Source organism: Scyliorhinus torazame, chromosome 19 (genome assembly GCF_047496885.1).
Source record: "Scyliorhinus torazame isolate Kashiwa2021f chromosome 19, sScyTor2.1, whole genome shotgun sequence".
Classification (NCBI taxonomy): Eukaryota; Metazoa; Chordata; class Chondrichthyes; order Carcharhiniformes; family Scyliorhinidae; genus Scyliorhinus; species Scyliorhinus torazame.
This window is the reverse complement of record NC_092725.1, coordinates 124,861,881-124,875,939: the sequence shown is the minus strand read 5'-3', so window position 1 is coordinate 124,875,939 and position 14,059 is coordinate 124,861,881. Positions and strand designations below refer to the sequence as shown.

Below are 14,059 nucleotides of genomic sequence, written 5' to 3'. Positions count from 1 at the left end.
TTATTATTGGTGCTGCTTTTGGCTCCGCCTGTGGCTCCGCCCAGCTGTGGAGGTATAAAGCCTGTTGATCTGGGGCAGTCTTGCAGCGCGGGAGGAGCTACAGGTCGGCACATATTTAGTTTATTAAAGCATCGGTTCACTGCTACTCAGCGTCGCGTCAGAATTGATGTCCATCAAGCACAAAAATAAAAATATCCAAGCTAAAGAAAAATGAACGAAAAGGAAAATAATTTACTTTTGGAGACTTTCCTCCTCATACCTGTCAAATAGAACTCAGGTTTAGATAAAGGATCTGGATCGGCGCAGGCTGGGAGGGCCGAAGGGCCTGTTCCTGTGCTGTAATTTTCTTTGTTCTTTGTTCTATTTGCCATTGCTCTTGACTTGAGAGGTGAAAATTGAAAGATTGAGCCATACATGATCAAGAGAAGCTTACAACCAGAATTGGGATTTTTATGCATAGCTACTTAAAATTTAAGCCTTCAATTTAGCATTTCTTCCAGGCACCGTGCTTGGATTTTTCTTTCTTTCGTATTTACATTAGTTTGGGAGTACACCAATTCAATTTAAACCTTTGTTATTCAGTGTTACAAATATTTTCAAAATAATCAGAGTAAACAAATTTATGTTCTTTGCCGTACCTTTCAGAACCAGAAACACCTCCTGAAAACCTAACCTTCAGAAATGTGACTCAAACATCTGCGTACTTGAGCTGGTCACCTCCAGAGAAACCTAATGGAATTATTCTCTACTACGAAGTCACTTACACCAATTACACTGATTCCGTCGACGTGAACAGTTCAGGAACACACATTTATCTAGAAAACCTACAGAAATTTTCTCCTTATAACATCTCTGTTAAAGCCTATACCAAGTACGGGCATGGGCATCAGACCTCTCCAGTTGTGCTTTTGATGACAAAGCAAGGTGGTAAGTACTGTTCTGTGACACTAAGAATTTAGATTTCCGCCGTACAAATGAAATGGAAGTGCACTGCTCTAACAGGGAAAATGGAAAAGCAGCGTTCTTGCTCAATACATCATGCATGTTTTCTGCAGCTGGGTTACAATTCTGATCTAATAAAAAATCATCTGCAGTGGAAGTTGATACGTCCTTTTAACCATTTGCTCAACCAGGAGAGCTGTTTCCACCCGAATACTATTCATTTTAATGGGACCGGTCTATCCACTTGTAGTGAGGGCAAAGGGTTAACAATAAACTGGCCACATATTCTCCTGAAAATCCATCCAGTTTAAATGTTCCAACTTTTTTTCTCGTTTTTCTTTTACAGCTCCTACTAGTCCGCCCTTTTAATGTGACCTATAAGTGCATTAGTTCCACTGAAGTAGCAGTTTCATGGAACCCACCATCAAATACCAATGGCATTACATTATTCTATGTTGTAAACTTTTGGAATGCCTCCCACTCTATTCAAACCATAAGACATTCATGTCTCTCTAATCTTCTGAAATTTTCCCAGCACTGGATTACTATAGTTGCGAACACAGAATTTAAAAATGGAAATTAAACCAATTACATTCTGAGTATGACTTCAGAACTTTGTGAATTAAATAGCAAGGTTGTGACAGAAATTAATATCCAGCTTTCTGTACACTTTGGAAGAGATGATTAAAGTTACATATGAACAGAATTGATAGTTAAATATGTTGTGCTCTTGGGCTTAAAGTTTTGACTTTGAAGAAACTTTGTGAGGTGCAAGGATTCTTACTGGAAATGAAATCAATCGTATGGTATGCTCATTAGTGTGCAGGCAGTGAACGGCTGCCAGTAGTATGCAGAGCAGGCAGATCATGACATCAATGATTTGACACCAGTCCTACCATTTCGAAACTCAACGCAACTACATTTTCTGAACATCACACAGCTGAATACACATTCAGCAGCAAGAAAGACCTGCTGCCCCCCCCCCCCCCCCGCCCCCCCCCCCCCCCCCCCCCCCCCCCGCACTATTTAAAGACGTCATCAACTGCTTCAGGTTAGTTACTGGCCGATTTCCTCTGGCTGTAGCTTCGATTCCACAAATGTTTGGCACTGTCTGTAGATTTTCAAGTTACTAAAGTCTACATGGGTTGGTGTGGCAGTGGTGAAAGACTTTTTGTTGACTTCAAGCACAGGCATGTTGCTCCCAGACATTGGAATCAGGTATTCCCCTCGGAATAAAGTATCACTTGGAGAATCAATAGAGGTTTTGCAGAACAGGACAAGCTGCTGGAAGAGGGATGAAGAGCAGGGAGAGCTCATGGCTTTCAAGGAGCAATTCTACAACTTGGGCATCAGCGAGAAACAATAGGCTAGATTTTATCAGCCCCCTTGGAATGGCCGCAAGGCGTGTGAGCCTTAAATTAAATAATAAATAAATAAATAATCTTTTTATTGTACGAAGTCTTACAACACCAGGTTAAAGTCCAACAGGTTTGTTTCGATGTCACTAGCTTTCGGAGCGCTGCTCCTTCCTCAGGTGAATGAAGAGGTCTGTTCCAGAAACACATATATAGACAAATTCAAAGATGCCAAACAATGCTTGGAATGCGACCATTAGCAGGTGATTAAATCTTTACAGATCCAGAGATGGGGTAACCCCAGGTTAAAGAGGTGTGAATTACATCAAGCCAGGACAGTTGGTAGGATTTCGCAGGCCAGATGGTGGGGGATGAATGTAATGTGACATGAATCCCAGGTCCCGGTTGAGGCCGCACTCATGTGTGCGGAACTTGGCTATAAGTTTCTGCTCGGCAATTCTGCGTTGTTGCGCGTCCTGAAGGCCGCCTTGGAGAACGCTTACCCGGAGATCAGAGGCTGAATGCCCTTGACTGCTGAAGTGTTCTCCGACTGGAAGGGAACATTCCTGCCTGGTGATTGTTGCGCGATGTCCGTTCATTCGTTGTCGCAGCGTCTGCATGGTCTCGCCAATGTACCACGCTTCGGGACATCCTTTCCTGCAGCGTATGAGGTAGACAACGTTGGCCGAGTCGCACGAGTACGTACCGCGTACCTGGTGGGTGGTGTTCTCACGTGTAATAGTGGTATCCATGTCAATGATCTGGCACGTCTTGCAGAGATTGCCATGGCAGGGTTGTGTGGTGTCGTGGTCACTGTTCTGAAGACTGGGTAGTTTGCTGCAAACAATGGTTCGTTTGAGGTTGCGCGGTTGTTTGAAGGCAAGTAGTGGGGGTGTGGGGATGACCTTGGCAAGGTGTTCATCGTCATCAATGACGTGTTGAAGGCTGTGAAGAAGATGACGTAGTTTCTCCGCTCCGGGGAAGTACTGGACGACGAAGGGTATTCTGTCGGTTGTGTCCCATGTTTGTCTTCTGAGGAGGTCGGTGCGGTTTTTCGCTGTGGCGCGTTGGAACTGTCGATCGATGAGTCAAGTGCCATATCCCGTTCGTACGAGGGCATCTTTCAACGTCTGTAGATGTCTGTTACGCTCCTCCTCGTCTGAGCAGATCCTGTGTATACGGAGACCTTGTCCATAGGGGATGGCTTCTTTAATGTGTTTAGGGTGGAAGCTGGAGAAGTGGAGCATCATGAGGTTATCCGTGGGTTTGCGGTAAAGCGAAGTGCTGAGGTGACCGTCCTTGATGGAGACGAGTGTGTCCAAGAATGCAACTGATTTTGGACTCCATGGTGAGTCTGATGGATGGATGGAACTTATTAATGTCATCGTGTAGTCGTTTCAGTGATCTTTTTATTGTCACAGTAGGCTTACATTAACACCGCAATGAAGTCACTGTGAAAAGCCCCCAGTCGCCACATTCTGGCGCCTGTTCGGGTACACAGAGGGAGAATTCAGAATTCTCAGCCGGTACGGGAATTGAACCCACGCTGCTGGCCTTGTTCTTCATTACAAACCAGCTGTCTAGCCCACTGAGCTAAAGGGAAGGTGGGGAGTGGATTACTCATCACCTTCCCACCACCATGGAATTTTCACCCCAAATGGCTCTTTCACCCAGAGTTCAATCACACCACTTAAGTGGCCGTTAATGGCCTCTTTCCAGCACCTCTGGAATTTCCAGCACCGCATGGGGAGACTGCCTTGCAAAGCACTTGAACAGTCATTCGGCGCTTGGCAGAGCAGGTGTCACGGGTTGTGATGGTCTGCTATCTGCTGCATAGCCTCGTCATCAGGAGGGGACAGGACTTGCTACTAGTTACACAGCAAGCAGCTTATGATCAGAGAAGGAAGAGGAGGAGCTGGAGGACGGAAGGAATTAAATAAGATGGCCCTACTCTGGCAGCGGTGAATGTGAAGAACACACCCAAGTGTGGTACCAATAGCTGTAACACCGACTACTCATTTACCAAAGTGACCACCGGTTTTACTTTCCTCTGTCATTGACAATCATATCATCCACTTTGTCACGAGGCAAAAATAAAAGCCACCAGACAGTAAACCAAACCAAACTTTAAAATGAAATAATTCCTCATGGAAGAATCAACTATTCACCCTTGTACATTTCTGAGTCCATGTTCCATTTGCCTGCCTTCGTGTTCCTACATAATTCTACCCCAGTGGCTGCAGAACGACTGGTGGAAGGCTGCTGACTTTCAGTGATGGTGGTTGCGGATGGCATTATCGGATGATCTTGAGCAACTCTGGGCCCAGAAGGCACAGCTGTCGACTGTACCATCGCAGCATGTGAGCAGCAGCAGTCTGGGCTGACTGGCTGATGGACAACAGCAAGGGCACAAGTGAACTGTCAAGGATGGGAGGACGAATATTGTCATTCTACAGGAGGACAGCAGGCCTGGGCCCCACGGAGTCAGAACCATTCCCCCAGACCGATGCCTCAGCAATCTGCAAATCATTTGGAGTGCAGATTGCTGGGCTGCGATGACAACCTGCCAGCTCGTTTACACACTGTAACTCACAGTCATAAACCAGCAGCATCATGAGCTTCCATTGCAGAAAGCTTACCGGCATGGCTTCAGTGTTTCAGCACTCTGGCAGCTGATGGAAACTGCTTGTGCTGCAATGGAAACTAAGACGCTCACCAGCAAATGATAATACATCATGGTTGAGTCCACAAGTGTGCTGATGGAGTTGGCCACCAATTGCTTGCTGGAGCTTTGGGCTGAATTGTTGCTGGACTGCTTCATGCTTCTTGACATTGACCACAAGCCTTCTGGCAGCCTTCCCAATGGCCACAAGTAGTTTGTTGTGTATTTCCATCAGCGTTATCCTATAGGCCATCCCATTGAAGTGCTCAACTGAGTCCTCTGGAGCAGAATTGCTCTCCCCTGGGCAGACCTGCGGTATCCTTGTCTCCTGCTCTGGTTGTGGACCACCCTTGCAGATCCTACCACAATGCTGTCCTCTGAATTATGCTCAGTGTCAGTAGCGGAGCCGGTGACTCCCGAGTGTGTAATCGAGTCACGGTGCATCTCCTTCGTCACTGCCTTCTTGCAATTATTGCCTGGGCAGCTTTTGGTTGTCCAAAAAGTGAGAGACACAAGGGGAAGGTTGCGTTGTGGGGAAGTGGGTAGGAGGAAGAACCAGCCTGACCCCCGATGTCAACTGTGGCCAGTACTCACAGACACAGGCAGATATAATAGCCACCATGGCATCAATCCGGTAAAAAATCCGCACAATCAGAAAATGTATGTCCTACTGTCTACTTTGTCATTTATTTGTATTTATGGATCAGTACCCATCAGCTATAGTGAAACACTGTTTGAAATTTGTTTCTATTTTGATTATTCATCTATTTTACAGTTCCGGATACTGCACCACAAAATATCACATATATATTTCTCTCTCCTGTGGTTGTTGAAATATCCTTTCTTCCACCACCAACTCCTAATGGAATTATCAAGTTCTATACATTGTACCTTACAGCCCAAAATGGTGTTGAAGAGCTCTCTATAAACAGTACAAATTTGACCATCAATATAACAGGTACGTTGAAGTAAATAAATTGAAAAATGTATTTTTCTTTATATTATATATTTTTGTGTTAAGATATACAGGTACTTGGTTTGTTTTTATGTTTCCTAGGAATTATACATCATTTCAACTCATCATACAGGCCCAGTTATAATAAGCACCAATTAGGGTGAAGCAGTGACTTTAAAGGCAAAAAGTGGGCTTTTAAAGGGACATCCATAGAACCATAGAATTCCTACAGAGCAGAAGGAGGCCATTCAACCCATCGTGTCTGCACTAAACGTCTGAAAGAGCACCCTACCTAGGTCCATTCCCCTGCCCTATCCCCGTAGCCTAACCTGCACATTCCTGGACACTAAGGGCAATTTAGCAAGGCCAAGCCACCTAACCTGCCCATCTTTGAACTCTGGGAGGAAAGCAAAGCACCCAGAGGAAACCCACGCATCAACTTTGTAAAAATTGTTTCGGGAATTTTTCTTCCCTGGTATTGTTCAAAGAGTCACAAGACCAAAAATTAATTTTGTTATGATAACACAGTGCATAAATAAGTTTTGATTTGAAGCCATGCTTTGGAATAAACCTCAGAATAACACAGTGTAAAACCATCGGAATAAGAAAACGATCCAGTTTGCTGATTCACTTGATGCAGAATTTGTTGATTTATTTTTATGATGAGGTAGGTCTTGATTTGTAGTCATACCAAGTGACAGCGATCTCGGAATTATTCAACAGTAAATCAACAGTTAAGGCCATAGCTCATGTGTCCAACAATGGGATTTCATTCAGAATGGATAGTTTTCAGAGAATTAAAAAAAATCTTTACCTAACTTTCCCTCATAAAATAGTTCTTACAGGGAAACTCACCATTTTCTGTCACATAAATGATTTATTTCGGAAGAACAGAATCGTGCTTCTTTGAGGGGTCGGTGCGGAGAGGAAGATAATAGGTTGGATAGGTTTGTTTCTACCGGTCTGAATGAGAATGTTGTGGTTTCAGTGAGCTGAATCAATGCCCAACTAATAGGATTGGATCAGACAACCGGGGCGAAATTCTCCGTTATCGGCAAAAAACGGCGCAAATCCGACTTGCGTCACGTCGGAAAAATGGGTCGATAGTCTCCGGCCCGAAATGGGCTAGCAGCGACGTAACGGGATCCGCGCTTGCGCAGTGGTTCACGCCGTGCAGCGTCATACGCGCCGCACGGCGTGACGGCTCATAAGGCCGCGCTGCTCCCCCCCACCCGACCGGAACACCCGACCGCAACACCCGACTGGATGGCTGGCCGCCGCTCAGCCCCGAGGTTCGAGTCACGCGATGTGGAGGCGCTCCTGGACGCGGTGGAGCAGAGGAGGGACGCCCTGTCTCCCGGGCACGGCCGCAGAGTTGCCCCACGCCACAGCCGGCGTCTATGGAGGGAAGTGGCAGAGGCCGTCACCGCTGTGGCCCTGACACCACGGACAGGCACCCAGTGCCACAAGAAGGTGAACGACCTCGTCAGAGCAGGCAGGGTGAGCCTCCCCATACCCCCTCTCCCCCATATCCCCCCTCCCCCATATCCCCCCCTCCCCCATATCCCCCATATCCCCCCTCCCCCATATCCCCCTCCCCCATATCCCCCCATCCCCATATCCCCCCTCCACCATATCCCCCCCTCCCCCATATCCCCCCTCCCCCATATCCCCCCCTCCCCCATATCCCCCCTCCCCCATATCCCCCCCCTCCCCCATATCCCCAAGTGAATCCAGCCCTAACCTTAACCTCTGCAATGCACGCGCAACCGATGGCGTGCATTCATATACCTGCCTAACAGTGTTGCCTTTTACCCCCGCCACCCCCCCCCCCCCCCCCCCCCACCAGGAGAAGCACGCACACAACAATAGGGAGCATGTGAGGACTGGAGGAGGCCCCGCTGATGAGAGGCCACTGACCGAACACCAGGAGCGACCACCCAGCGATGAGGGGGGCAGCCACAGGCCCCCGTCACATCCGAGCCAGGACACCACTACCCAGGACACCACTACCCAGGACACCACTACCCAGGACACCACTACCCAGGACACCACTACCCAGGACACCACTACCCGGGACACCACTACCCGGGACACCACTACCCGGGACACCACTACCCAGGAAGACGAAATACCGGACAGTGACTCAGAGTGGATGGGTGGAGACGAACCCCCACCCCAAAGTGCCATGGACTCAGAGTGGGACGAAGAGCACGACACAACGCCACTGCTGTCACCAACACCATCCACCATCGCAGAAACACTCACCTCGGTTGGGCACTTTAGTGATGAGGCGTCTGGTACACTCACTGGTGCGCACAACACAGCCGTCCCGGTACAGCAGGTGGAGGTAGGAGCAGCAGAGGGGCCGGGCGGTCGGAGGGCAGCCCAGCTCAAGCGAACATCTGCCGCCCAGATGGATCCCGGGTTCCTGGAGTTACCACACCCACACATAGATCCGATGCAACCACCGACCCGGAGACAAGCGAAGAGGGTGACGGGCGGCTTGCGGCGGCTGCGGTCGCAGGTGGAGGAGTCCACCCGCGTCCAGGAGCTGGGAGTGGTGCCGGTCATGCGTGCCACCCAGGCCGACACCGCATGGGTGGCGCCCGCGGTGGAGGCAATGGGTGCGACGGTGTCAGACATGGGGAACGGTTTGGGAGGCCTGGGGCTTTCCGTGCAGGCGGCGTCTGTGGCCCAGGAAATGGCTGCCCTCTCACAGGAGGCCATGAGCCAGTGCCAGCGCCAGATGGCAGAGGCGCTCAACGCCATAGCCCAGTCTCAGCAGGCCATGGCCCAGTCTCTGCAGGCCATGTCCCAGTCTCTGCAGGCCATGGCCCAGTCTCTGCAGGCCATGGCCCAGTCTCAGCAGGCCATGGCCCAGTCTCTGCAGGCCATCGCTGAGGGCATCGGCGCCAGTGGCCATGTGCGAGCCGGCGTCGCACTGTCACAGACAGGGTTTGCCAACCCCCTGTGCTCCATAGCTGCAAACCTGCAGACCCCTGTCGATACCAGCACTGGCCTCCAGGACTGGCAGCGCCAGATGTCGGTGGGGGCGTCGGATGGCCAGTCCGTTCGCATCCCCCACCCATGTAGAGGCCTGGGGGCCATTGGGCACCCCAAGGGAGGAGGAGGTGGTGTGGTCCGCCCCGGCTCCCTCTGTAGGGGAGGTCCCGGTACACCGCGACACCTCGGACTCCCCCCCTTCCGTCCCAGGTGCATCGGGTGGGCAACGGGCAGGACAGGCTGGCAACACGCCATCCCAGTCGCCCGGGCCGCAGCCTGGCCCATCTAGGCCAGGACGCCCCAGGAAACGGCCGCCAAAGGGATCCAGTGTCAGAGGGCAGGAATCACAGGAGTCCACCTCCAGTTCTGCTGTACCGTCTGGGGAACCACGTAGACATAGTCAAAGGGCCCGTAAGGCCAAACAATTAGACACTGAGTAAGTTGGCACGGTTGCAGGGCACAGATGAGTTTTAGGGGCTAGGGCACGTGCATGAACTCCTTTGGTTATTAAAGTCAATGTTACACCTACAGAAGCTGCCTTTGTGCTCTGTCCAAAGTGTGCGGGGGTGTCATGTACGTTGAGCTCAAGTGTGTGTGTGAGGGGTGGTCTTACCTCAACCCCAGGTGAGTCTGCCCCCTTCCCCCTGGGCCGCCATCAACATCCCCCGGGCAGAGGACGGGACCGTGCGCTGCAGTGTCACAGCCGCATGCAGGGATGGTCCGGGTGGATGGTGGTACTGTGGCTATGGGTCAGACATAGTCCAACGATGTAGAGCCAGGAGCTCACCGCAGGGCAGGTTGTCATCATCCTCCATGGCCTGCGATAGACACGCGTCCACCCGCAACTGTGTGAGCCCGGCCCGTTGTGCCGCAGGTCGATCGGCAATGGGGGGGGGGGTGGTGTGCATGCGGGTGGGTTGGGGAGGGGGGTGAGGGTGCTGGGTAGGTGGATGGGTGGGGGGTGTGGGTGGTCGGCTGTTGCCATGGTGTGCGGTCTGTGGCCATACTACCCGATTCCCACGCCCATCTAGTCAGTGAAGCGGGCGGCTATCAGTCTGTCCCATGCCCGCTGGGCCAGCCGGTAACGGTGGACAGCCACCCGCCTGTGTCTAGCCCGTCTGCCCTGACCATTACCCCCATCCCCCTCATCTGGAGAGGACTGCGCCTCTTCCTGCTGCTCCTCCACTCCGCCCTCCTCTGCCTGCGGCACATCGCCCCTCTATGTTGTGCAGGACGCAGCACACCACAATGATGCGGCCGACCCTATCTGACCGATACAGGAGGGCGCCCCCAGAGAAGTCCAGGCACCTGAAACGCATCTTCAGCACGCCAAAGCACCTCTCTATCACTCCCCTTGTCGCTACATGGGCATCATTGCAGCGGTTCTCCGCCTCATTGTGTGGCCTCCGTATAGGCGTCATCAGCCACGATCGCAATGGGTAGCCCCTGTCGCCCAGCAACCAGCCCGTCAGCCGGGGATGGCGTCCCTCGTACATGCCGGGGATGGATGACCGCGACAACACGAATGAGTCGTGTCCACTGCCTGGGTGACGGGCGCAGACGTGCAGGATCATCATGCGGTGGTCGCAGACCACCTGTACGTTCATCGAATAGGTCCCCTTCCTATTAGTGAACACGGCCCTGTTATCTGCAGGTGGCCGCACGGCGACGTGCATCCCATCGATCGCGCCCTGGACCATGGGGAACCAGGCCACGGCAGAGAAGCCCACGGCCCGGACATCTTGGCTGGCCCGGTCCACGGGGAAGCGGATGTAGCGGTGCGCCATGGCATATAGGGCATCTGTCACTGCCCGGGTGCACCGATGTCTGCGATATGCCGGACAGGTCCCCACTCGGTGCCTGGAATGACCCCGTTGCATAAAAGTTCAGTGCCACCGTAACCTTGACGGACACGGGGAGAGGGTGTCCCCCGCCAGTGCCACGTGGTGACAGGTGTGCCACGGTTTCCCAGCTCATCCGGAGTCTCCTCCTGCATTCCCGGTCCGTGAGGTCCTGGTATGACTGCCTGGGCCGGTACACACGGGGCGCCCTCGGGTGCCTCCGTTGCTGTGGGGCCGCGACGTCCTCCTCCCCCTCCTCGTCCTGTCGGTCGGGTGTCCCTCCAGCCTGGGCGGCTGCCGCCTGCCCCTCTGCAGCAGCCTGCGCCAACTCTCAAGCATGCTCCTCCTCCTCCTCCTCATCCAGGGCAACATAGACATGAGCGGCTGCCGCCACGGCGGCCAACATCGCTGGATGATCTGAAAACATGACGGCCTGGTGGGGGGAGGGGAACGACGACATGACATCATTGCTCATATCCCCTCCTCCCCCCAGCCAGGTGGCATGGACCGCATGGGTCCAACTGTTGGAGGCTGGCACCTGGCCAGGTGGACCAACTCACTTGCCCTCCCATCCCCCTCCCCAGCAGGGACCCCCCCCCCCCCCGGCACGGACCCCCCCCCCCAACCTCCACCCCGGCACGGACCCACCCCCCATCCCCCTCCCCGGCACGGATCCCCCCCCATCCCCCTCCCCGGCAGGGCCCCGCCCCAACCTCCACCCCGGAACGGACCCCCCCCCCATCCCCCTCCCCGGCACGGACCCCCCCCCCCCAACCTCCACCCCGGCACGGACCGCCCCCCCCCAACCTCCACCCCGGCACGGACACCCCCATCCCCCTCCCCGGCACGGACCCCCCCCAACCACCACCCTGGCACGGACCCCCCCATCCCCCTCCCCAGCACGGACCCCCCCCAACCCCCGGCACGGTCCCCCCCCCCCCAACCTCCACCCCGGCACGGACCCCTCCATCCCCCTCCCCGGCACGGACCCCCCCCAACCACCACCCTGGCACGGACCCCCCCATCCCCCTCCCCAGCACGGACCCCCCCCCCCCAACCCCCGGCACGGACCCCCCCCCCCCCAAACCTCCACCCCGGCACTGACCCCCTCCCGGCACTCCCCCAGAGCCCAGCCTATTCTAACCCCCCCCCCCCCCCCCCCGCCGCACATACACACACACACAAGCCGAGACCACTCTCCTCACGCATTCAGACTGCGGCCACGCCATCGCCTGCCCAGAGCCAACCCCCCAGGCCGTCACTCACCTCCACGCTGGTCGGCGTGAACCTGGAGCACAGGGTCACGCTGATGAAAAGGAGGTTTAATTTACGTCGACGTGAACGGTCATCACGTCGACGGGACTTCGGCCCATCCGGAAGGGAGAATATCGGCAGGCCGAAAATCGGCTGCCTTGCGCAGACCCGTGACAATCTCCGCGGCAGCGGCGACATTAACGCCCCGCTGACTTTTCTCCCTTCGGAGACTTCGGCAACCGGAGGGGGCGGGATTCACGGCGGCCAACGGCCATTCTCCGACCCTCTGGGGGGTCGGAGAATGACGCCCCCGTTCTGCATAAGATCATTTTGGGTGTAAACCTCCTGTTGGGAGGGTTAGATTAGAATTCTCTGACAAGATTGCTTTCCGGGGTTCATCAAGTGACAGGTTTATTATTGTTGGAACATTCACATAGCGTATTTCTTGCAATTTCTTACCCACTTTCACATGAGCTCTCCCATGTAATAGGCAGATAAATTTCATTCAAGGTTCGGAAGGTAAGCCTGAGTGGTGTGAATCAGTGAGACCCAACATACTGGCTGGATTTTCCCAGCCATTCGCACCAACGGGATCTTCCGGCCTCGCGATAGAGAACCCTCGCCGCTTTTCCCATACAACAGAAAACCCCGTTGACGGGGACGGGACCAGAAAATCCTGCCGTTGGCCAATGCAGGGCCGCCTCCATGAAACACGCCACGGCGGGTACGGAAAACCCCGCCCTAAGTAGTTCCCAGATTTTAAGTACACTTCTTAATTCCACATATAATAAATTCAATGTAACAGTTTTGCAAGCAGGTTATGGCGCATTTAAAAGAGCACCATTTGAATTACAAAATCTTTAACATGTCACTTATTTTCCAAGGTACAATGTGATACCTAATTCAGTATAAAACCCCAATTCATTGAAACAGGGAGATTTGGGCCAATGCTTGCAAAACACAGTTTTGTGGCAAATCAGAAAATCAGCTGACTTACCAGTTTGGAAAATTTGAATCAGAGCAGCTTATTTCAGTGTACATGAATTAAACATTGAAAGTTGAGAGATGCACATTTATCGCCTACATTTGTTAGCAGGAACAAATAAAAGCAGCAAGCCATGACACACCACAGTAAGGATCTATGTATGTTCCCCAAATAGCTAGCAAAGCATATTACCATTTCAAATATCAGTGTTTGATATTTTGATATCATAGATATATTCATGAAACTCTCTCCACTTTGTTCTTTCTAGTGAAATCATAAATATGCTTTGTCAGAGCTGGATTGTTATTTTGTTAAAATAATGAACAAAATAAATAATTATAAATACATTTACCTATATATGTATGGCTCCAGAGAAATTAGGGGAATTATTTTCCCCTCTCTAGTCCAAATAGTAAAGTTTAATACAGTTGTTCCCTGAATTTCTGCAACCGGTAACACTCAGATTGTACCCCTCTGTTTGAACATAATAGCATTGTTTTATTGTAAACTACAATAAGATTTATGACACAATAGATATGTATGCAATATTTAGTCTTACGATGTATGTACAGAGATTAAGCTATGTATGGAGATTAAGAATGGACAGAGAAATAAAATATTTTCTATATTCACCTTTTACAGGTTTAAAAGCAAATGAAAAATACTCCTTAAAAATATCTGCAAGTACTAGCAGGGGTGAAGGAATTGAAAGCCCACCAATAGATATCTTAAGTGCAGAAGGCGGTAAGCAGACTGAATATCTGTCAAATTTTACTCTTCAGCTATAACAACAAAGTATATGGAAACTGCGTTAAAAGGATAGTCTTATTATTTTGAAACGTATTCTGTGGGATTCTCCGTTGGTGGGCTCCTCCGCTTCGCTGGCAGCGCACCCACACCTGCGGGTTTCCCGATGGCGTGGGATGGAATGGGCATCATCATTGGCCGGCTGCAGGGACGGAGGATCCTGCTGCCGGCGGGGCCGCGCCTGCCTGAAAACGGTCCCGGTGGGGCGGAGAATCCCACCCATAAATTTTTTTCACAGAAATATTTATTTGT

At 52.0% G+C, this 14,059-nt stretch overlaps 1 protein-coding gene across 1 annotated transcript in view; it reads left to right on the top strand.

Moving 5' to 3' along the window:
• The window catches only part of ptprq (protein tyrosine phosphatase receptor type Q), a 304,885-nt gene that overhangs the window by 150,408 nt on the left and 140,418 nt on the right, over positions 1-14,059 (top strand). The window contains exons 31-33 of the mRNA XM_072485165.1: positions 646-927; positions 5,735-5,917; positions 13,643-13,744. Of these exons, the coding sequence (XP_072341266.1) occupies positions 646-927; positions 5,735-5,917; positions 13,643-13,744 (567 nt within the window). The remainder of the gene's footprint in view (positions 1-645; positions 928-5,734; positions 5,918-13,642; positions 13,745-14,059) is intronic.